A 23,219-nucleotide genomic window follows, 5' to 3' on the forward strand; every position below is an offset into this window, starting at 1 on the left:
ACCCACCACAGTTGTGTAAGTTATATTGCATTAACATACTCTACCATACATATTTATTAAAATAAAAAACTTTTAGCGAACCCCAGATCTGCGGATCCACTTGGGATCTTCTTCCCAATTCAAAGAGTAATGAAGCTCACAATTTAAAATAAATGGTGTAGCGGGTTTCATAATGTTATACATTGACAGAATCTGCTTCGTTTTAATTATTTTATGTGCTAAAAGGGTAACTTGTGATGTAACTCAATAAGGAGACAATTTGGGGATATCAGTTTCTAATCAATGGAGAAACTGTTTCATACTGTAACCCATGGCATGTTAACTACACACAGCGCAAACCAAATATTCTTAATTTACCAAGAAGATTTACGCCACTCCACGCCTCGCCACTAGGTACAAAATGGTACTCAAAATAGTCTCCTAAGTGGGCACAGTCACTCCACCTCTCCATTGGATTTATGAGACTCGCAAAGGTCTCCAACATGACACGGATACAGGAAATGAAGTTGGCGAGCCTTGGGTTCTCAGGGAGTTTTAATCAAAATCATGTTCATGTTTCTGACCTTAGATCAAACCAAATATGAAACCAATTATTTATATATTTATTTATGTTAGTATTTCTGCTCTAGATTATGTTTAATAAACTAGCCATCAGATTGCATGATTTGTAAGTACCAATTGTATAATTCCAGTGGACTGCTGGGATGGCCCTGGTGGGGAGCCAATCATCTATCACGGAGGGACCATGACAAGTAAAATCAAGTTTACCGACGTGGTCAAAGCCATCAAAAAGCATGCCTTCACCACCTCAAAGTTAGTGTCTGAATAAGCCTCTCTCAACTTCTGCTATTGTCACCGCCGATCATCACCCTCATACATGTGCATGTGCGTGCGTGCGCACACACACACACACACACACACACACACACACACACACACACACACACACACACACACACACACACACACACACACACACACACACACACACACACGAATACTTTTGTTATTGTTTGGTTGTTTATTGGTTGTTGTCATTCTGTTATACCACAGTTATCCAGTGATCCTGTCCATAGAGCAGCACTGCAGTACAGATCAGCAGATTAAGATGGCTGCTATCTTTAAGGATGTCTTTGGGGACAAGCTGCTGACCCAACCTGTGGAAACAAAGGCTGGACAACTTCCCTCTCCAACACAACTCATGGGCAAGATTATACTCAAGGTACAGTTTCTCTGTTATGTCCCTGAGCAAAATCCAGAGGAGCAACAATACAAATGAACCCGGGAAAACTGTTTTGCGAGGTGTTGTAAGTCGACTTATTGTAAGTCGCTTTGGATAAAAGCGTCTGCTAAATGACTGTAATGTAATGTAATGTGTTATAGCGCCACCATGAGACCCATTTGAAACATTTGGGGTGGCAGTTCTTCCTTGGGCTACTGGGAGTGTGCGAGCAAAGTTGCATGCCAATTGGGCACTGCATTCATGATTTGTGGCATGTTGTGCAAAAAAAGGATAAAATAATGGTTATTGCTCAAATCTAAAATGACACAGATGCGTCCCCGGATTGAATGGGTTAAGACGTTTGTACTTTAGCACCTTGGTAAGGAATGCCTCTTCCAGACTGTGGTCGAATGTACAACCTACTGTACTACACGCACGCACGCACGCACGCACGCACGCACGCACGCACGCACGCACGCACGCACGCACGCACGCACGCACGCACGCACACACACACACACACACACACACACACACACACACACACACACACACACACACACACACACACACACGTACACACACACACACACACACACACACACACACACACACACACACACACACACACGTGTGTGTGAATGCAATATTCTCTGACCTGGCATGGTGGCTTGGCAAGAGATAACTATAAAACCAAATCATTTCTATTCTATTCTATTCTATTCTATTCTATTCTATTCTATTCTATTCTATTCTTCTGATGTTCTTTTTTTTTGTCTTGCAGCACAAGAAGCGAAGGAAGTCCAATACTGAGGCGGCAGTGGTTGAGGCTCCTGATGAGCAGGTTGGTCCTTGCATTGTTTCCTCTGCTGTGAATGAATGGGTGAATGAATGGGTGAATGAATGTGAAATACACAGTAAAGCACTTTGCAGAAAGGCACTATATAAATGTAATCCATTTACTGTAGTCCAGCTACTGTAAAACTGTGATCTTTAACCCATTCAATCCAGGAACGCATCTACAAAATGTCTTCTAAATGCTAACAGTTTTCTGAAAAAAACGTATGTTTCTATCAGTGGTCAATATCAAGGGCCCCCAAAATGATATGTATTTGGCCGTGGACCCTCATCTGAAAATATTTTGTTCCAGGGACCCTCCAGAACAAGCAAAGATTTGAGGCAAAAATGTTCCCTTTAGAAATACATATATTCATAGATTTGCTCACATTTTCATGATTTTTCAAAATTAACAGACCTACAAGCACTCGGTGCCGTGCTATGAGCTTGTATATCTGTTATTTTTGAATAGCCAAAGTATAAAATAATGGTTTAAGTTATTACACAGATGCGTTCCCGGTTTTAATGGATGAAACCCCATGACCCCCCAAATGATTTTGGGCGGCCCCCAGATGATTTGCTTAATGTACAACATTGTTTTCTCACTCAACAGTAAACAAACCAACACACAGTATACATCTATATAGTGTATTTCTAAAGTTACAATGTAATGACTTTTAAGATCTTTTTAATACCAAATTGGCTAATTTGGCAAATATTAGCCTAGGAAGAGGCAAGGAAGAGGCAAACATTGTGAAAATAGCCAATCTAACGCCTTTATCTGTGAACCGGGACAAACAAAATGTAATGCCTCAACTCCTACAATTTCAAGTGCTTGTCAGGGTGGGGGGTCCCCAATATGATTATTTTGGGGGTCGCTGCCTGAAACGTTTGGGAACCCTTGTCCTACAGTATAGTTCCGCCGGCCCACAAATTGCGAGATGTAGCCTGGCTTTGCAACATTAGTGCCATAGATATAGGGATCTCTAGGTTGGTTATTGTGTGTTTTTTTTTTTACATTGGACTCCAGTATATATTCTATTCTGATGTTCAATTGTTCTTTTGCAGCAAAAGACACAAAGCATGGAGACTGGGTCATCAAGGACTTTAGACAAAGAAGACTACCTGCATATCTGGGATCCCATAGACCAGGTACTGTAAAGAATACAAGAACACTCGCCCCAAAACACGCTCACCCCAGTTCAAATCCGGCGACCGCGGAACGGTCGCCACCAGGTATTCCTAAACGTAACCTCAGTAAAACTATGCCTAAACCTAACCTTATTCCAAATCTTAACTCGCCACCAGGTATTCCTAAACGTAACCTCAGTAAAACTATGCCTAAAACAAATACAAGAACCGCTGGGGGCGAGTGGTCCACGGAAAAGATAGGGGCGAGTGTATTTTGGTGCGAGCCTTCCGGTTACCACTGTAAAGCAATGGCCATTAATGAGTTCTATACTCCAAAGTGCCTCGTAGAAGACTTATAGTCCTGCATATCTGGGATCCCATAGACCAGGTACTGTACATACAATATTATACATTATTCTCTACAATGAGGCCATTGACAAATATTGGGGGAAGAAAAAACAACAACAAACAGTTCTGTATAGTTCCTTTCAGTGACTTTTCGAACCAATGCTCTTCTTCAGACTGAAGCTCTAAACGTCACTCCGGTGGATGCCTAGGTAAAAATGCACTTGAGGGAGCTTCAGTGTGCGGACCTCTTCTTGTCATTTGAGTAATGGTTCTTGGTTTACCTATGATCCTATAGATTGCTATTTCTGTGCATTTGATGTTACCTTGTGCTGTCCTTGCTTACTGTAAATCGCTCTCGATTAAGAGCGTCTGCTAAATGCCTAAATTGTAAATTGTAAATTGCAAATGTGTTTTGAGTGACATAAGAGGGGCATGAGTCCTTTTACTGTGCCCCATAATTACTATGTGTAAAAAATAACAGAAAAAAAGTGGTAGATGGATAGGTTTGCACGGACCAAGGACCCCTTAGCTGATCAGAGATGAAGCAGGGACCCCATACTGTATATTCTATTTTTAGAATACTTTCATACAGAAACGTGAATGGCACGTGCATTGTGGTCTTACATAGAACTTTTAAATTCTCTTCAGCTCACAACCCAGACATCGTCATTGAAATTGTCAGCCAGCTCTGTGCAGTTTTGGAGAAGTAAAAACTCCTGACTAAACACATAACATGCGTGAGAACACTGTTCTGTGTGAAATCCATCAAACCTCATAATGCTGAAGTAGAGCAGCAAACTTAATTTGCTATTGTCATGCCTTTTATACTCTGGTTTAAAGAGATATGGAGACTGCAATGCTAAACTACAACGTTTTCAAACTTATCAGGATGAGAAAACAAAGTGACATAGCGTACATTGTATTTAATGAGAGCAGGGTGGAGAGCAACTGTGGTTCAGCAAGACCGATATTTAAACTAGAAAAAGTGCTCCTCGGACCACAGGTCTCCGCCAGGTCAGGTAGGTTATTGTGGCCTCCTGGTGGCGCTATTATAGGCCAATGTGAAAAGGGTGCCATTTCTTCTTAGGCCTTGCACGGCAATCGGACACTGCATTCATGATTTGAGGCATATGGATCCAAAAATTATTTTTGCTAAATTAGACCTGTTGGTGGCGCTATAACAGGCCAATGTGAAAGGGTGGCATGTGTTCCTCAACATAGTGTGAATGTGCGTGCAAAGATTGACCGCAATCGGATGCTGCGTTCATGATTTGCGGCATTTTGTTCAAAACAAGACACTACTGCAAACTTTGTATGTGAATCTTAGCCAATCAGGATGGAATATGAAAAATAAAATAGATCCGTCTTGATCACATGACTATAGAGATCATGTGTACCGATTTGTGTGAAAAATACAGGGCAAAGGGTTTTCCTTCACCTCTAGGGAGTGCCCATACAAAGTTTTACACAGATCGGTGCAGTTATAGGTTAAAACACGAATCAGCCTGTTATAGCGCCACCATGAGGCTGATTTGAAAAAAATCAAGTGCATTTCTTCCTCGGCATAGTGGGAATAGTCCATGAGCCAGAGCCCCAAAATTGAGCAATGATTATCGAAAGAGTGGGCAAAACCAAACCTATATTAAATTGTTCATAGGGTCAATACGAGTAAATAAATATATGATAACCTTTCCACAGGAGCAGCTTTTTCATGGTTATCACACATTTTGTTATTTTCCCCATACGTACATGACAGGTGAAAAAATGACAACATTTAAAAAAGAGTTATCATAATGAAACTTCCTGAGTTGATTACTTACATGAAGACAATGATTTATCGTATTACAAGTTTTCTGAAATTGTATATTTAAATATGAACACGGACAAAGTCAGGTATAGAGCAGGATCCGCCGCTAAAAATACGAATATACAATATGGGGTCGCTGCTTTTGATCAGCTAAGGGGTCCTTGGTCTGAAAAACATTGAAGACCTCCGATCTACATAAAAGCAGAAATACGTCACCCAGGCGTTTTTTGAGTTCTTGTTTCAACTCAAAAACACGGTAATGGCAGCAGCAGGAAAAGAACGAGCTGAGTGTGATCAGCAGCTGAATCAGCCTGACAAACCTCCAAGAACACCCCATGGCCTTATCTGAAGTCCACGTTATGAAAAACACACACACAGACATAAAAAAAATTATATATATATATATATATATATATATATATATATATATATATATATATATATATATATATATATACACACACACAGTGGTATATAAAATAAATGTACTTCTACCTTTACTTGTACTTGCACTTAAGTATTTTTAAAAGCAATTACTTTTGTTCTTTTACTCGAGTGACATTTTGACTGAGCTACTTTTACTTGCACTGCAGTAAATATGACCATTAGTATCTGTACTTTTACAGTACTGGGGTTGAGTACTTCGTCCACCACTGAGGAGGAGTAGGATGGATGGAGGCGTTAGCCCACAGAATGACAACAGAATAAAATAAATCTGCTCAAGAAGCACCGATTGCAACTCTTATATACTAAATATGAGTTTCCCCTACAGTTTTCTAAGCAACATGTTGTAGTCAGCTACAAGTACTTGATTCAGAATTTCGGGAAAGGGGGTACATAAGCCAACATTTTGAGAACCACTGCTTTAATGGAATGAAACAAATGAGGTTTCTGTATTTTATTCTCTGTTGTATTTTCTCTGCAGCGGTGGAATACACACTACTGTATCATCTCAAATGGAAAACTGTATTTTGCAGAGGAGGAGGACAAACAGGAAGACCCCAGAAAGGTAAAGCAGCGAGGGGAAATGTCTCATCTTTCATCATATATGGGATCAATTATCAATACTATTTTCATCACATGAGTGTTTGTTTAATTATTACACTATCAGAATAAAACGAACTCAGGAATTGTTTAGGTTTTCTCTCCAGCAGACACAAATTATCCTAAGGATGCAGTCACACCGAACTTCGATTCTGCCTATGCGACGGATTCTGCCAGTGCTTTTCAATGGGAATGGAGCGGTGTGTTGCCATTCGCAGATTTCCTGAAAAAAATAGCTCCGTTCCCAGTGAAAAGCATTGTCAGAATCCACCGCATTGGCAGAATCAAAGTTTTTTGACTGCACTCCCTCGTTCTTCTGTTTTTCTCTTTTTCCCAAACCTGTTTAACTTATATTTCACTTTCTTTGTCTTTGCACCTCCTGTTCATATTCTCCCTCTCCTTGCCTCTCTTATAAATGTCAGCGCCACCGCTGGGAGCCGTGGTTCCACGGATGGGTGGGCAGGAAGATAGCTGAGAAGCTGCTCCATGAGTCTGGTCATGGAACTTTCTTAGTCCGCAGGAGTGAAACATCTTTTGGAGAGTACTCTCTCTCCCTCTGGTACGATGTCCAGTTGATTCATGTTAGAGTGCAACTTGTCCTGAACATTTTAGTGCAAGGCATTGAGGCAATATAAAACAACATGAAAACATAGCCAAAGATAATAACTTTTTAATGGACTAAGCATATCTGAAATGGATTAAAATGAGAAGAAAATAACCTGTGCAGGCTTTGATCCAGGGATTTGTTTTCTCTTTATCAATGGTGTGTATGCTGGCTAGTGTGATGAGGGTGTTTAAGTAGCTGTGTGTTTCTGAAGTATTTTTTATGGCATGTTATATTTACAGATGCAAAATATTGTGATTTTGGCTGATATTCGTTTACTGATTATTGCTTAGTCAAATTGACTGATACTGGTATTGCAATACAAGTTTACATATGTTACATTATAACTGGGATTCTGGGTGCAAATGCAGACCTCTAAAAAACAGTGCATTCTTATTATTTGATTTATTAGACCTACTAATCTACATATTAGTTCAAACTATTTAAATGTACTATTTTTATTTAACATTTTTCCAACTTGTTGACCCTTTTGAAAGCTTAATTCCCCAGAAAACACTGATTGATTCTGAAGCGTTCATCATCACAAAAGGCTTTTTCAGCTTCGCATTCAAACTTAAATATAATAAAATAAAATACTGATATTACATTTCCGAGGCCAGTATCGCCAATACCGATATGATGATCGATTAATTGGTCCATTAATGTGTATTTATGCATATAGGTGCAGTGGGCGTGTCCTTCACTTTCGTATTCACTCTGGTTCAGAGAGTTACTACCTGGCGGAGTATACTGAGTCTGACATATACAGTCTGATCCAGCCTCATCGACACAGTTTTTTCTGTGAGAGTGAGAGGGAGGGTCTCACTCTCACTCTCACAGATGCCATGCAGCCACCTGACCCACACCTGAAAGAGGGGTAAGTCTTAACTACACACACTGCACTGAGTGATCAATATCTCTACTCACACAGTCATTTCCCAGCAATGACACCAGCACATACACTCATAATCAACACACCCACAACAGCACAACAGCGCTTATACAGTATGGACTCAGACGCCTCAAGAAGTTTGGCCTGAGTCCTCAAACCTTCAGGGCCTTCTATCGAGGGACGATCGAGAGCCTGTTGACGACCAGCTTCACCAGCTGCTACGGGAGCAGCACAGACAGACAGGGACCGTAAGGCTCTGAGAAGGGTGGTAAGCACAGCTGAATGGATCACGGGATGTCAACTGCCCAGTTTGGAGGAGCTGCACACCCCTCAGGAAATCCCTGAGGGTCATCAAAGACCCCACAGACCCCCATAAAAGTCTGTTCCCGCTGTTGCCATCAGGGAAGTGGTATCAGAGCCTCAAAGCCGGCACAAGCAGACTGAGGAACAGCTTCTTCCCCCGGGCTATAAGACTAAATAAGAAAAAGTGATGAACACCTTAATGTTGCATTATGGCCTTGTATGCTGATCTGGAGTTTTAACTTATTTTAGAAATGGCTGTTATTTATGTCTTGTTTATTGTGTATTATGGTGCACCCCAACCAAATATTTTCACAGTGCTTGTACTCGTACATCTTTGTGACAATTAATCTCTTGAATCTTCCACACATGCATACAGACTCTAATATTAGACCTGCATTTTGCAGTTGGTTCTACAGTAACCTGAGCAGAGGCCAGGCGGAGGACTACCTAATGACAATCCCCAGAGATGGAGCTTTCCTCATCAGACAGAGAGAGGGAGAGCCAGACTCCTTCGCCATCACCTTTAGGTACAGTGGCACATTATGATGACACAATACATACAACTCTACGAACCTTTTGAGTCTGTCAGTAGACGACACACATTCACAGTGTGAATTCTTCTCTTGACAACTTAAGCATAATAGGGCTGTTAAAAAATAACTGATCTTCAAGCTCACGATGCATTGAATTGCGACACGTTGCAATGCACGACTTATAGACGAGCTACTGCGCAAATAAATGAAGGCAACACTTTGATCTGTGATCTATGTTTTTTGCAGTATTTGTGAGTATATTCATTGCAGTATACATTGCTTACAAAAACGAATCAAAAGAATTAAGGGATCAAAGTATTCCCGTAAATGTATATTTTTGAAACATATTGGAATGTTCGGGGTGGGGGGTAGTCATGCCAGGATTAATGTGGCTAAATATCACAATTAGAATTAGACAACAAGCTCCTGCATTTGTCATATTTTTCCACACTTGCTTGTTGTCCTTCAGAGGAGAAGTTAAGGTGAAACACTGTCACGTCCAGAAAGAGGACGGCATTTACCGCTGCATGGGCACCACCATGGAGTTTGACAGCCTGGTGGAGCTGGTCAACCATTTCAGGACAAAGCCACTGTACCGCAACATCAAACTACGTTACCCAGTCACCCCTGTGTTGGTGAACTGCTTCAGCAAGGTGAGTGAGCTTACAGGTCTGCAGGGAGGGAGGATGCATGCTAGACCGACAGTCAGACCTACCTACCTACCCTCCTTTATTGATCCAGATGGAAATTCAGTTGTTATAGCAGCACCACAGTAAGGATGAAACAAACATTTAGGTAAGCATACAGAACAGACAAGTAAGAAAAATAGGATAACAATATACTCCATATGAATATGAATATGCACAACATAACAAGAGAGTGTGACTTAATGAGAGAGTCTGCAATGTTTGTGTTGTTGGTCTCTGTGTGGCTGCTCATGCTCCATAGAGGGCTAATAAAATACTCAGAAAGTGACTACTGTATGGAAGTATCAAATGTAGCTGGTAACGTTATAAACTAGCAGTTTTAGTTGTGAAATTAATCAAGGCTGAGCAACTACATGGCCTATTTCTTACCTAAAAAGTATAAATCATTTACAAACAAGCCACCAGATAGATACATGTGTGGACCAAAATGAGACATCAATGGTATGTACAGAACATGCATGTACTCCTCTATGCTTTCCATATATGATGATCGATGATGATATGATAGATTGTGTGTGTGTGTGTGTGTGTGTGTGTGTGTGTGTGTGTGTGTGTGTGTGTGTGTGTGTGTGTGTGTGTGTGTGTGTGTGTGTGTGTGTGTGTGTGTGTGTGTGTGTGTGTGTGTGTGTCTGTGTGTGTGTGTGTGTGTGTTGTGCGTGTGTGTGTGTGCGCGTGTGTGTGTGTGCACGCGTGCGTGCGGGTGTGTGTGTGTGCGTGCTAGCCTCCAATTACTGTCAGAGCCCTGTGCGCCTACCAGGCCGAGAGTCAAGACAACCTCAGCTTCGGTGAAGGAGATCTGATACACAATGTGTCCAAAGAGACTGAAACTGAAGGATGGTGAGGACGTGCACACTGTCATACACATGGCACAGCATAGCACAGTATTATCGTAGTACCAAGATCTATTAGAGATGTTTGCTGACTGTTGCCATTCATGGCAGCTTTACTGTGCAGTGATCGACCATTATGGCAGTAGCGTTCGCTACTGCCATAATGGTCGAACGTACTGTACAGTACGTGTATGTCGCTTTCATTATCATATTATCTTGACGCAAGTTGCCCCTCTTGCTGGCAGTGGCACTTCAGTGTCACCAGTATGAGCAACCTTTGTGACGTCCAGTACTCTGCGTTGCAAAAAGATCTCTGCTTTCCTCCAGGATTCATCTCACTGTTCTCCTACTCTCTGCAGGTGGAAAGGGGACTGTCACGGAAAACTGCAGATGCCTTTCCCATCGAACTACGTAGAGGAAATGTTCAACAATGCCAAGCTTGAGACTAAACAGAAGGTATACTTTAGAACTAAATATAGAGCTTCATTGATAGATTGATAAGAATGCCTACCTCACATAACTATATATATAGTTAATATATATATATATATATATATATATATATATATATAGTTAATATATATATATATATATATATATATATATATATATATATATATATATATATATATATATATATATACATATATATATATATATACATATATATATATATATACATATACATATATATATATATATATATATATATATATATATATATATATATATATATATATATATATATATATACATATACATATATATAACCTTCATACAATGTGTGTGTGTGTGTGTGTGTGTGTGTGCGCGTACGTGCGGGTGTGTGTGTGTGTGCGTGCTAGCCTCCAATTACTGTCAGAGCCCTGTGCGCCTACCAGGCCGAGAGTCCAGACGACCTCAGCTTCGGTGAAGGAGATCTGATACACAACGTGTCCAAAGAGACTGAAACTGAAGGATGGTGAGGACATGCACACTGTCATACACATGGCACAGCATAGCACAGTATTATCGTAGTACCAAGATCTATTAGAGATGTTTGCTGACTGTCGCATCATGACTGAACGTACTGTCGAACGTACTGTACGTGTATGTCGCTGTCATTATCATATGATCTTTTTTTTTTTTTTTTTTTTTTTTGTCCCACGATTTTGTAACCCACATTTTTTTCACCCAGTGCCAAATGCCTATGTAATCCTGGGCACTACCTACCCTCTGCCAGCCTAGGGAGAGCCCAAGCTGAAGCTCATGCCTCCTTCAATGCATGAGGAGCAAGCAGGCCGCTTCTCATATGATCTTGACGCAAGTTGCCCCTCTTGCTGGCAGTGGCACTTCAGTGTCACCAGTATGAGCGACCTTTGTGACGTCCAGTACTCTGCGTTGCAAAAAGATCTCTGCTTTCCTCCAGGATTCATCTCACTGTTCTCTAATCTCCTACTCTCTGCAGGTGGAAAGGGGACTGTCACGGAAAACTGCAGATGCCTTTCCCATCGAACTTCGTAAAGGTACTGTCCAAATGATAATGTCTAATTGATAGATTGATAAGCATTTTCACATAACTTTAACTACCTTCATACAATAATGTCACATGAAAATATCCGATCTACAATATGCGTTGCATCGCTTCCTGTTAAGTGTGTAGATCTGCTATTTTGCACATTTTATTTGTTTCTGCTGTGTAATGAAACAGGAAGATCACAACCCCTTGGGTGCGGACTGTCAAGGTGTGGTTGACATCACCAAGTGTAAGGTCCAATGTGAACCTTACTGTGAGTATATTTCTGTCTCAGTATGTGAGGTATTCATACACACTCTGATCTGTTATCTCATTCTGTAAACGTATTATCTTCTCTGGGTAACACTTCCTGAAGCCCATATCTATAATGCTTTATAAACATGCTTATATACATAGCCGATCTACAAGCTCACAACGCGTCGCATCGTACATTACAAGTATGTTTAGAACGGTGTGCTGTGTTAAGTTACACAAGTGACGTTGTTTGGGCGGGAACAGTGCTCTCTGATTTTCACAAATAAAATGTTACCCACCACCCACGTTTAGTTCAGTACCACTTGTCCTCGTACCCGTGAATTTTTCACCCGTTTTCACCCGTCAAACGGGTACCCGGCCCGTTTCAGGACTCTGGTATGAGGGCATGTTGTGTGACTATGCCCTCAGTTTTTAACTGAATTCTGGTAATGGCAGTTTAACAGACAACGGAGCTACCATAGGTGTCGCCAAAAAGACTACTAACATGAATGTTACACATTATGATTTTAACTATATTGATCATTGTTGAATAACCCTGTGCTACGGAGCAGGCAATAATGCTTTCCTCTTCTTTTTGCACTTGTACCTGATGGCTGCTTAGTGCAAAATTAAGTTTCGCAAGGACAAATAAAGAATCTGTCTATATACAATACAAATGTACTACAAAACATAATTGGAATAAAGCTCAGTAGAATCATAAGAATCATATTTACAGAGAAAGGAGGGGAGAGGGCGGGGTCAGAGGAGTTAAACTCTTGAACACTTTCTTTTACATTAGTTTTGAGTTTGGGTATTGGGAGTCGAGAACCTTTACGTCTTTTGGTAGGACATGGCTGTATGTACTTTCATGAATCCCATGTTAGTCTTTACTTAGGAGCAGGGCTACAATAAACTAAAAAAGTAGAACTTTGCCTTCCTTCCTTCCTTTCCTCTCTCTCCAGTAAAAGGGAAGGACCATGTGATGACTGTACAGGACATGCAGAATGACAATCTGCGGTTTGATTTGGCAGCAGACTCAATGGAAGATCTTTGTGAATGGTACCAGGTGGCCTGGTCCTATTCCTACGACTCTCAGGCTAGTATCTAACGTCCAGCATCACATTCGTGGCATTTGCTTCAGGTCTTTTGCGTCATTCGCAGGCGATGCATGGTGCAAATTAACGTGTGTTCACATATTTGCATTGACTTTGTATGACATACAAGTTTCTATGAAAGGAGAGATGTCGCATGCATGGCCGTGCATGCATGGCCGTGCATGCATGCACGGCATGCATGGCCGTCATAATCACTGTACTCCAAAACACTTCTGTGAAATCTCTTGACAAACCAACATTCTCAGTTGCTTATTATCAAAGCATCTCCCCCTTTCTATCTATCTCAGCGCAACAAGTGGCCATACATCGGTATGTTTCACTAATTTGCTCAGTGCTACTGAGTAAATTACTGAGCAAAAACTGACCAAAATATCAGATCTCCAAGCAAAAAAAACAGTCGCTGCGTGATGCGTTGTATGCTTGTAGATCAGATATTTTTGCAAACTTGGTTTGTGGACTTAGACCACTAATAGAGCGTCGCAGTTCCCGCCCACTTCCAGTTGCCGGAAGTAAATACTCAATGCATTTTTCCCATTGACTTTTCCGAAAATATTTATATAAATTAATTTAAGCCTAGAATCAAGCTATCCAGGATCCTGGTGAATCATGACCATAAAACGTTTGATTCTGTGAAAAAACTTTTTTGAAAACGGCAAAACAAAGGGTATTTATTAAACATAGTATATCATATCATTAAATATAAAATTTTAAAAATCACATAAAAAAAGGTTTTATGGTCATGATTCACCAGAATCCTGGATGGCTTGATTCTAGGCTTAAATTCATTGATATAAATATTTTTGGAAAAGTCAATGGGAAAAATGCATTGTGTATTTACTTCCGGCACCCGGATTCTGCGCAACTGCGATGCTCTATAGGGACGGGCTGTAATTGATTAAGGCCCGCCCCCTCTGTTTTCCTATTGGCTGGGTTTTAAGCAGCCATAACTCCAGTTCCCAGCATGCTACAGGTCCCAAACTTGGTGGGTGGCCCTACAAACTTCCAATTTCATCAATAATCGTTTAGTTCCTACTTCCGTCCGATTGCCTTGAGACTTCACCCACACACTCACTGGGTGCATCCACACATGTACGTCAAGTTGTCATACGGAAGTTGGAAGTCCCATCCACTCCCATGTTATAGGAAAAAACGGAACGGTACTTCCGTTTTTTAACTTAAAGGACGACTTCACCACTTTTCAACATATCTTCATATAATAGGTCCTCACAAATGCTCATGATAAAATGATACAATTTTTTTCTACTTGGTCTGTGTCTCATAGGAGGGCTGTGGACAGTCCAGAAACCCGTCTACCAGTGACATCATCGTTAGGCAGGATTTTTTCCCCAAAAAAGATTACAATTTTTTTATTCCGATTTTTATTAAGGCTAGTACAATGGGATCTATTATTGCATTGCAACTTTCCAGGAATACAAAGCCTGCAGTTTCTATTAGGTTGGATTCCCCATCGATGATGTCACTGGTAGACGGGTTTCTGAACTGTCTACAGCCCTCCTCTGAGACACAGACTGATTTAAAAAATGTACCATTTTATCATGAGCATTAGTGAGGACCTATTATATGAAGATATGTTGAAAAGTGGTGAAGTCGTCCTTTAACATGGGAGTGGATGGGACTTCCGACTTCCGTACGACAACTTGACGTACATGTGTGGATGCACCCACAGAGGGATGTAGAGTTCAATGGTGCAACCCGGAAGTGGATGTGTTCACTTCCGGCTTTACCAGGAAGTGGTCGTAGAGACCCGAAACTCTGCCTACCCCCCCATCGTTTATGGGTACGAGGAATCCAACAGTATGGAACGGAAGTCAATCCCACCACCGGAAGTGAAAATTGCAATTTTCCCCCACACAAGGTCGCACAGACTTAGCGAGCTGCAGGCACACTTGAAATTTCTACGAAATGTTCTTTTCTAGTATATTTTATGCATTCTATTCTTATTTCATTTAATGTAATGCTTTTTATTTTAACAGGACAAAGGAAGGAGCACACCCCAGGATGGCGAACTCAGTGAAAAACTAAGGGTGAAGAAAAAAACATCTTGGCTTCAACAAAGTGTTGAGGTGCTTTTCTTTTACTAGATTTTCACACACATATGTGACTGTTGTGACTATTCTCATGGCAGACCCCTGATCAGTGTTTGTGCCAAGGTTGGTGCGGATCGAAGGAATGGTGCACCTTGCAAGTCCGGATGTTATGTTTGTGACGTCCACCCACTAGGCAATTTTAATATAGGATTAGTGTGGTTGCCTCTAAGCAAGGGAAGCCGGGTGGGTAGTGATATTTGTCACGGTCTGGCACCTGTCAGTGGGGAATAGTGAGTGTTCTTTGGGAGGAGTGGGACAGAGGTGCTGCGGCCTCCCAGTGGGAATTCCTCACTGGCAGGTGAGTCACTAGGGAACAGCAGTGACAACAAAGAAAATGTGTGTGCAGAGGAATTAATTGGCATAATGACTAAGTTGGGGAGAAAAAGGGGTGAAATATAATTGGCTACTCTAAATTAAAAATAACTATAATGCCCAATAACTTTACGCTTTGGCCTATAACTCTCCAAACATACATCATAAAATTACAAATTTTCCCTGGATTCATTGGTTTATGACGCAATTCTTGGTATGGCTCAACCCTCACAAAGATGGGCACACATCTATGTGTGGACCCATGATCTATGGACCCATGTTATGAAAACAGAGCAACAGATTTTTGACAGTCCATTACATTTGACCAATTGGCTTCCAAATGTGTGGTAGGGGCCTATTTTACTAAAATATGCTAAAAAACATCAACCCCAAATTTGAATCAAGTTGAGGGTCCACTAACAGTTCAGTAGAGTCTACTCAACACAGTGCCAAACGCAATTCCGCTTTGATCCATAGGGGGGCGGCACAGATTTAACCTTACAACCCAGAAACATTTAGTTTTTGGACCAAATCTCCCTCCAAATTACTTACCCATGATCTCGGGAGTTATGTGACAACTTGGAGCGAGAGGCCTATAAATAAAATCCACCATGAACATCCGATCAAGCCCAAATTTGAATTGCATGTTGACAACAAGCAACGCGTTGTCCAGCGTGTTCAGGTTTCGGTACCCAGCATTGGCCGGGTTATTGTGTAGGTGAAATAAGGTTTTCTCCCTCCCTCTCTGCTATTCTAATGCCGTTAATCAACAAAGGTACAAATAATATAAAACAAATAAAATACAAATAAATCCTCAGTGATGCATGGCTGCTGACGCATTTTTTCCCCAGTAGTTTCATTCTGTAGGTCCTCACAGCCGCAACCCATGACTTACAGTACATTGGGGCAACCTCACTTGAAGTTTCCCAAAATCGCACCTGTCTAGTTGAGCTGCTTTTCATTTTCCCATGTGTGTATAATATCACAATATTAGATTTCGTCCAACCCTACACCAGAGGAAGACAGACTTAAGACCATAGCCAAACAATGAGTAGCTATGCTGTCAGTGTTGTTATGCTAAGTAAGTGGTTGCTTTGTTCTGTCCAACTTCAGTGTATTTCCAGTGATATGTCGGACCTGGTGGTCTATTGTCAGACCCGTGGCAAGGACAATTTTGGTAAAGCTCATGCACACACGCATACAGTAGATACAAATATGCACACACACCAATAACACCACCACCAAACATACCATACATTCACAAAATACCCAAATGCTAATATTAACACAAATAATATACATGAATGGTCTCATCCGTAGGTGAAATGACTGGAGACACTCACAAAGAGGTCCGCTCCTTCGTGGAGAACAAAGTTCCATTTCAGACCCCAGGCTTCCTACAGTACAACCGCACAGGGCTGAGTAGGATCTACCCTAAAGGCGATCGTGTCAGTTCCTCCAACTATGACCCTTACCCTATGTGGGCCGCTGGTTGTCACATGGTGGCGCTGAACTTCCAGACTGCAGGTCAGTGCCTGGGCTGTTGTCCACTTAGGTCTTATGATCTACAAGCTCACAACGCACTGCGTCATGATGCATTATGAGCTTTTACATCTGTTATTTTTGCTTTTTAAATCAAAATAAAATGTTATAAAATAATTGAAAACATTATATTTTTCATGTTTTGCCTATAATGACTTACCTGCATTAGGTATGACTAATGAAGATGCTCCTGGCATCGAAACATTAGTCCAGTCCACTGTTTCATGATAGCAAATGTAGGATCATTCATGTTTGTCTAGACAAAGCCACCCAGCTGAACAGTGCCCTCTTCAGTCTGAATGAACGTACTGGATATGTTTTGCAACCGAAGTTGATGGATAACGATAACCAGGACCCTAACCCTAACCCTCAGGACAAAAAGCTGGTCAAGTACAAGATTGACGTCAGGGTAGGTCCCCACAGAAACACACAGGTGATGTTGTAATTATGACCATTTGCCACACTTCTCCTCGTACTGACTATGTAAAATCTGGAGTTAATGTTACATTATAAGAGATAAGATAAGATAAGACATTTTATTGATCCAATGTGGGAAATTCAGGCTCCAAGGACAGTACAGCAGCTAAGAACATGTTACAGGACAAGGAGAAACAAGTACAGTAGATACAGCATGATGGAGAGACATCAAAAAATGTTTGCCATCAAAGAAAGAATACCCTCGGCCGTGCTAGCATAGTGCAAATCAATAACAGAGAACACACAGAAGCATATCGTACTGGACTGCTTGTTACCGAGCAGTACCAGTCACTTGAAGGCCTTCATGGCCTGTGATGTAAGGGCGACTGGCCTGCATCGTTAGGGACGGAAGGATGGCACTTCTTCGGTACCGGCACAATGCAGGACATCCATAGCCGCGGGAAGACCTTTTAGGTTAGGGCTGCGGTATGCGCACCTCATGCACGCGCGCGCACAGCAGGACCCCCCGCGCGTGCGATTTTTTTTTCGCGGTTCTGGCCGGATTGGGTTTGTTTTTTTTCCCAGTTTTTGGTTTCTTTATTTCGGTTTTAGGGTTAGGATTAGGGTTAGGTTAGAGTTATGTTTTTTAATTCATATTTTTGCCTGATTTTACCGATTTATTATCAAAAAAAAAAAAAAAATTGATGGGGGGCGGGTACCTGGGGGGAGGGGGGCGGCCGCCCCCCCCCCCCGCACCCCTACTTCCCGTGGTACTGAGGACGTCTCTGTTGTATGTACTATGTCTCTATGTTATGGCATGGTATGTCATTATGGCCTTATTAAATATTCTGTGACATTTATTGTGTTTGCTGTCTGCTGCCCCATGCAGGTGATTGGAGCCCGGCACCTTCCTAAGCTAACCAGAGACAACAGCTGCCCTTTTGTAGAGATTGAATTGTGTGGACATGGACACACTGACTTCAAGACCCCCAAGCTTGTTGAGGAGAGCAACTTCAAGACCGTTGTCTTTCGTAAGTCAGGAGAATGTTGGACGAATGGCGTGTTAAAGGGGAAGGTTGTGTGTGTGTGTCAGACCAGAGCTTAATTGACCCTTCGTTAAGCTCTGGACAGATTTTGAAGCTATAGCTTCAAAACCTCTTCTAAATCTAGTCAAGAAACTAAATACAGGGTATATGTTTGCTAGAAATAGGGAGCAACAGTATCTAACAAATATCAATCAACTATATCCTCCTATAATTTGCCAATGCTCTGTAGTGGTAGTAGGTAGGGTGGTGAGGCCATTGCCATGGGGGGGGGGGGGGGGCTGCCCAGCTGTGGGATGGCCCCGCGAGCTATGGGACGAACTGCCTCCCGGGTTGCCAGATCATGTGCGCATATCCCCCCATGGATGCGTCGACCGAGTATGGACTAGTTACTGTAACATAATTATCAATAGACAGGAGTACTTGTGTACTGCACGGTAAGTAAGACTACATATAGTAGCGGTAAATAGATAGACAAATGAATGAATAAATAAACACTTTACCGTGCAGTGCGGTTTGAGTTGTATGTGATTCTGGTGTGTTGAACTCGGAACTTGAACATAAACGTCTTAAACTGCACATGTTTCAAAATATGATCATAATTCTATAGTGGTTCAGGATACACCATGCCAAAGTAACCAGTCATGTCAATACATCAGCATCACTGAGGATTTATTTGTATTTCATTTGTTTTATATTATTTGTACCTTTGTTGATTAACGGCATTAGTACATACAGTATAGTAGAGAGGGAGGGAAAAAACCTTATTTCACCCACGCAATAACCCGGCCAATGCTGGGTACCGAAACCTGAACACGCTGGTCAACGTGTCGCTTGTTGTCAGGCTAATGTCTGCCAATAACCCTGGCAACACTGGGCATGCTGATAATGCGGCATGAAGCGTTGCATTCCTCCTTTCTAGGGTTTTAGAATGAAGCTGCTCTAATTTTAAAGAAGGTTTACCTCTGTTTCCCAGGTGATAACGGTCTGAATCCAGTGTGGGAGGCTCCTGCAGAGCCAGTAACCTTTGAAGTGTATGAGCCAGAGCTGACCTTCCTACGTTTTGTGGTCAGTGAAGAGGACGGAAGGATTCAAGACCCTTATTTCCTCGCTCAGGCCACGTTTCCTTTTAAAGGCATCCGCAGAGGTGGAAAACATCAACACACACACACACACACACACACACACACACACACACACACACACACACACACACACACACACACACACACACACACACACACACACACACACACACACACACCATGGGTTCTATGCACAGCAGCCATATTGGAAAGAAATTGGACCTCTTCCTTATTTCCTTCACATGGTGTTACCAATGATTCTAATGAAGGCTCTGTTCAATTTAGTGTAGAAAAGTCTCTTTCATCTCTTTCTTTTCAACTCTTTCATTTCAAGGACCCCCATAGCTCTCAGAGTTACACACCTGTAAGGGGCCATTTGGAACCCCCTCAAGGAACCATGAGGGTCCCTGGACCCCACTTTGAGACCCACTGGTGTAGCAGATTGTTTCCAGTGAGCCAACATGCACAATATCAGCACCCTGACTCTGTTTGACCAGAATGGAACGGAGCCTTCATTAGTGACATTGGTAACACAACAGGAGTAACACAAATAAGGAAGAGGCCCAATTTTTTCCAATATTATAATATGGCTGCTGCGCATAAAGCCTATTACTTCTGTGTGTGTGCATGCGTGCATACCACACGTGTGCACAATGGTACAGTGTGTTTATTGTGTTTCATGTTTTGGCAGGTTATCGTTCAGTGCCGCTGAAGAATGGCTACAGTGAAAGCTTAGAGCTGGCCTTGGTCCACATCGATATAAAGGTGAGGAACAACGCCATGGCACCGACCCCCGACCTTGAAGCAGCTCGGACTCAGGGCCCTTTTTTGCGCCCAAGTCACCAACTATTTGAGGATTTAGCATATCGCAAGGGGCGTTCCCGTGGCCGAGTTGCTATTTTGCGCCACCAGCCTTTCCCTAAAACACCTGCACTATCCCTTACAATGCTTACATTATGCATAGGCGTGGTTTGGGCGTTACTTTAATAAAACAAATTGCCATTGCCTTTAAGAGCCGGCTGCTCTATGCCTTATGTCCAGTGCTATACGCTGTCTCCCTCTCTGCCCATGGAAGAGGGGTCCGACATTGATGGCCTTGCAATAAAATAATATTTCATACACAGAATTATCCCTCACACATTCTATGCTGGTGATAGAGAACTTCAAATTACAGCAATCGCTTGTGTTCTGGATTAATTCAAGTGAATGGTCTGGTGTGGTTATAGCAAACGCAGATGGCAACTGCTGATCAAAACAGGAATTAACAGTAACACTTTTATGGATTACATTAAAATTGTAATTACCATCACATTCACAATCACTTAGGTTTTCCCAGTGAAAAACGTCTGCTAAGTAAAGAAAGTGTCCAACAATGCCAAGCTAGCAGTTATTCATTAGAACTTAAACCAATTACGTAAGTAAGTAGGCTGGCGTGGCTTATTGTCGGTATCAGCCCAACTAGGCTGTCTATCCACCCTGTTCCATTGCCCTAGACCCCTGGGAGATGGGTTACACCTACCGCAAGCCATACCACTCATACGCTGAGTTGTTTTAGCTATTTTCTAAATGTTTTGCCTACTGTAAATGCCCAAAATATGGATGCAATGTTGAAAGTGGTAAAAGAAAATAATTATAAAAAAAGGAATTGCAGAACCAATCCAAAGTCTTTAGGGCGGTCCTTCATATTGGGGCATTGATTGGTTTCCAAAACAGTGGGTTTGTTAGTGTCCATTCTCACTGCTGTACCCCCCAGACATATCTCGGGGCTGACATATAGTTGAACCCCAGAGTCTGTGGTCAACTATATGTCTGCCCCCAGATATGTCTGGGGCCACGATATGTCTGGGGCCCAGACATATCGTTGGCAGACATCTCCAATCGCATAGTTGTCGGATAATGGGTTCCTGCAGAGCTGGAGACTGCACTGCTTTAAGGGCATTTCTAGAACCTACCCTAACCCCAACCTTAAACCTAAACCTAATCCTAAACCGCAAACAAAAACCCTTGCTAGATATTAAAAGACCAACAATTCTGGTTTTGTGTTAACAAGAATAAATAAATAGATACACATGTTTACCTAAATGCACATCTGGTGCCTGACATCACTGTTTCAGACTGAAAGAGCAGTCCTCCGGCTACGCAGAAACGTGAGACTAATTGTAGAAGGTTTGTGCAGAAAACCTGGACCTTCTTCTGATGCAGCAACAGTAAATAAAGCAAATTATATCCCTGGGTTGTGAGTCCTTCAACATAATGTGTGCTGTCCTCCACAGAGAAGAAAATAGTAACTTCTACCCATGAGAACATCACCTGCCAAGGTCCGGCTGCATCTCCATCTGAGGCCTTCTTTCCCTGCATGATGGTGGTAACATGTAGAACCATTTTGCAGAATCCTGAATAATGTAAATTTAAAGGGTCTATAAGCTTTTTGTGGGTTTGTTTGTGAAGTGTTAATTAGCTCTGTATTCTGATAGTAATCATTGCTATAGTGTATGCTCAGTAACAGGAGTCTTCCTGTCTGTTCCGCTCATTAGTGAGAACTGCATTTTCAGGTTGCGATACCATTTTCATCCAATCAGGAGAGAAATTCATACACGATACAGGATAAACAAAGAGTTAAATTGGAAGAGATGATGATATAAAAATAATAATAAACTGGAACACTATAAAATTGAAGAGAGGTTCTCTCTCCTGATTGGATGAAATTGGAAAAAACATCCTGACAATATTTTTTCTTTTTTCACATAGGATGTACAGTAACCAACTGTCACTTGCTGTCAATCGATGTTTGATTCTGGTCTAATAATTAATAAGAGATACCCCTGCTGGTGCTGGGTACTAAAACTGGTATATGTGCATTGGCAGTTACAACTGGTATAAGTGTTATTAGTTGCAGATAGAAGGATAAATACAATATCTGATAGAAACATGGCTGGCATGTAAGGTTCCAAAGTACAAAGAAGTTAAGAAAGGTTATCTTGTGTTGTATGTGTATTGTAAAACTAATAATTATTAACATTTTTATCAAGGGATCTATTTCAGAGATTGGAAGTTACTGTATGTCCGCAGTGATAATAATAATAACGATGTCTGTTTAGCCTGTCATATTGTCTTTATTATCTTTTTACTGAGTCAATAAAGTGTGCTTGCGGTAACTTTTGTGTTGCATTGTTACATTACCCAATTGTTTCCCAAAGGCAAGCGCTAGTGATATACAATCAGAGATGCATATAAATACATAAAAATGCATTAAAAAACAATAATTGAAAAGAACAAGAACATAAGGTAAGCGCTCTACCAAGTGAGCTACCTAATTCACAAAAAACTTTAATACATATCAATACAATCAATTGGTCAACCCACTGAGGAGATACATGCAGATCAGACTGACAGAGATTCCTTATATTAATATGCATTATATTTGTTTCTTCTTTTTTCCCAGCATTTGGTAGGTGTAGAGGGAAAAAAGAGCAGACTAAGTGTACTTAGAGTTAAAGGTCAAGTTTACTACATGTAGGTCAAGTATTGAGGGTTTAAGTGGTTAAAGGTCTGACAACAATACACGACGAAAGGCATGTGTTTAAAACAT

General features: G+C 41.4%; 2 protein-coding genes across 2 annotated transcripts in view; both read left to right on the forward strand.

The window, feature by feature from the left end:
- LOC311061805 (1-phosphatidylinositol 4,5-bisphosphate phosphodiesterase gamma-2-like) overlaps nucleotides 1-17,709 on the forward strand; it is a gene marked incomplete at both ends in the record, with an annotated part of 28,733 nt that extends 11,024 nt beyond the window's left edge. The window contains 16 exons of the mRNA XM_084080502.1: nucleotides 693-813; nucleotides 1,054-1,222; nucleotides 2,007-2,066; nucleotides 3,128-3,211; nucleotides 6,271-6,354; nucleotides 6,812-6,948; nucleotides 7,676-7,870; nucleotides 8,593-8,715; nucleotides 9,191-9,374; nucleotides 10,186-10,265; nucleotides 10,618-10,714; nucleotides 11,140-11,219; nucleotides 11,706-11,763; nucleotides 11,949-12,027; nucleotides 16,864-17,070; nucleotides 17,648-17,709. Of these exons, the coding sequence (XP_083936628.1) occupies nucleotides 693-813; nucleotides 1,054-1,222; nucleotides 2,007-2,066; nucleotides 3,128-3,211; nucleotides 6,271-6,354; nucleotides 6,812-6,948; nucleotides 7,676-7,870; nucleotides 8,593-8,715; nucleotides 9,191-9,374; nucleotides 10,186-10,265; nucleotides 10,618-10,714; nucleotides 11,140-11,219; nucleotides 11,706-11,763; nucleotides 11,949-12,027; nucleotides 16,864-17,070; nucleotides 17,648-17,709 (1,820 nt within the window). The remainder of the gene's footprint in view (nucleotides 1-692; nucleotides 814-1,053; nucleotides 1,223-2,006; nucleotides 2,067-3,127; nucleotides 3,212-6,270; nucleotides 6,355-6,811; nucleotides 6,949-7,675; nucleotides 7,871-8,592; nucleotides 8,716-9,190; nucleotides 9,375-10,185; nucleotides 10,266-10,617; nucleotides 10,715-11,139; nucleotides 11,220-11,705; nucleotides 11,764-11,948; nucleotides 12,028-16,863; nucleotides 17,071-17,647) is intronic.
- Nucleotides 17,710-18,365: 656 nt separating this feature from the next.
- On the forward strand, nucleotides 18,366-22,063 carry LOC311062169 (1-phosphatidylinositol 4,5-bisphosphate phosphodiesterase gamma-2-like). The gene is made up of 4 exons (XM_084081014.1): nucleotides 18,366-18,533; nucleotides 19,522-19,692; nucleotides 20,322-20,395; nucleotides 21,904-22,063. The coding sequence occupies exons 1-4, from the start codon at nucleotides 18,386-18,388 to the stop codon at nucleotides 21,913-21,915; spliced, it is 405 nt and encodes a 134-aa protein (XP_083937140.1). The 5' UTR covers nucleotides 18,366-18,385; the 3' UTR covers nucleotides 21,916-22,063.
- The last annotated feature ends 1,156 nt before the right edge of the window (nucleotides 22,064-23,219 follow it).

Source organism: Gymnoscopelus microlampas (assembly GCF_963454915.1).
Source record: "Gymnoscopelus microlampas genome assembly, chromosome: 15".
In the NCBI taxonomy this organism is placed as follows: domain Eukaryota; kingdom Metazoa; phylum Chordata; class Actinopteri; order Myctophiformes; family Myctophidae; genus Gymnoscopelus; species Gymnoscopelus microlampas.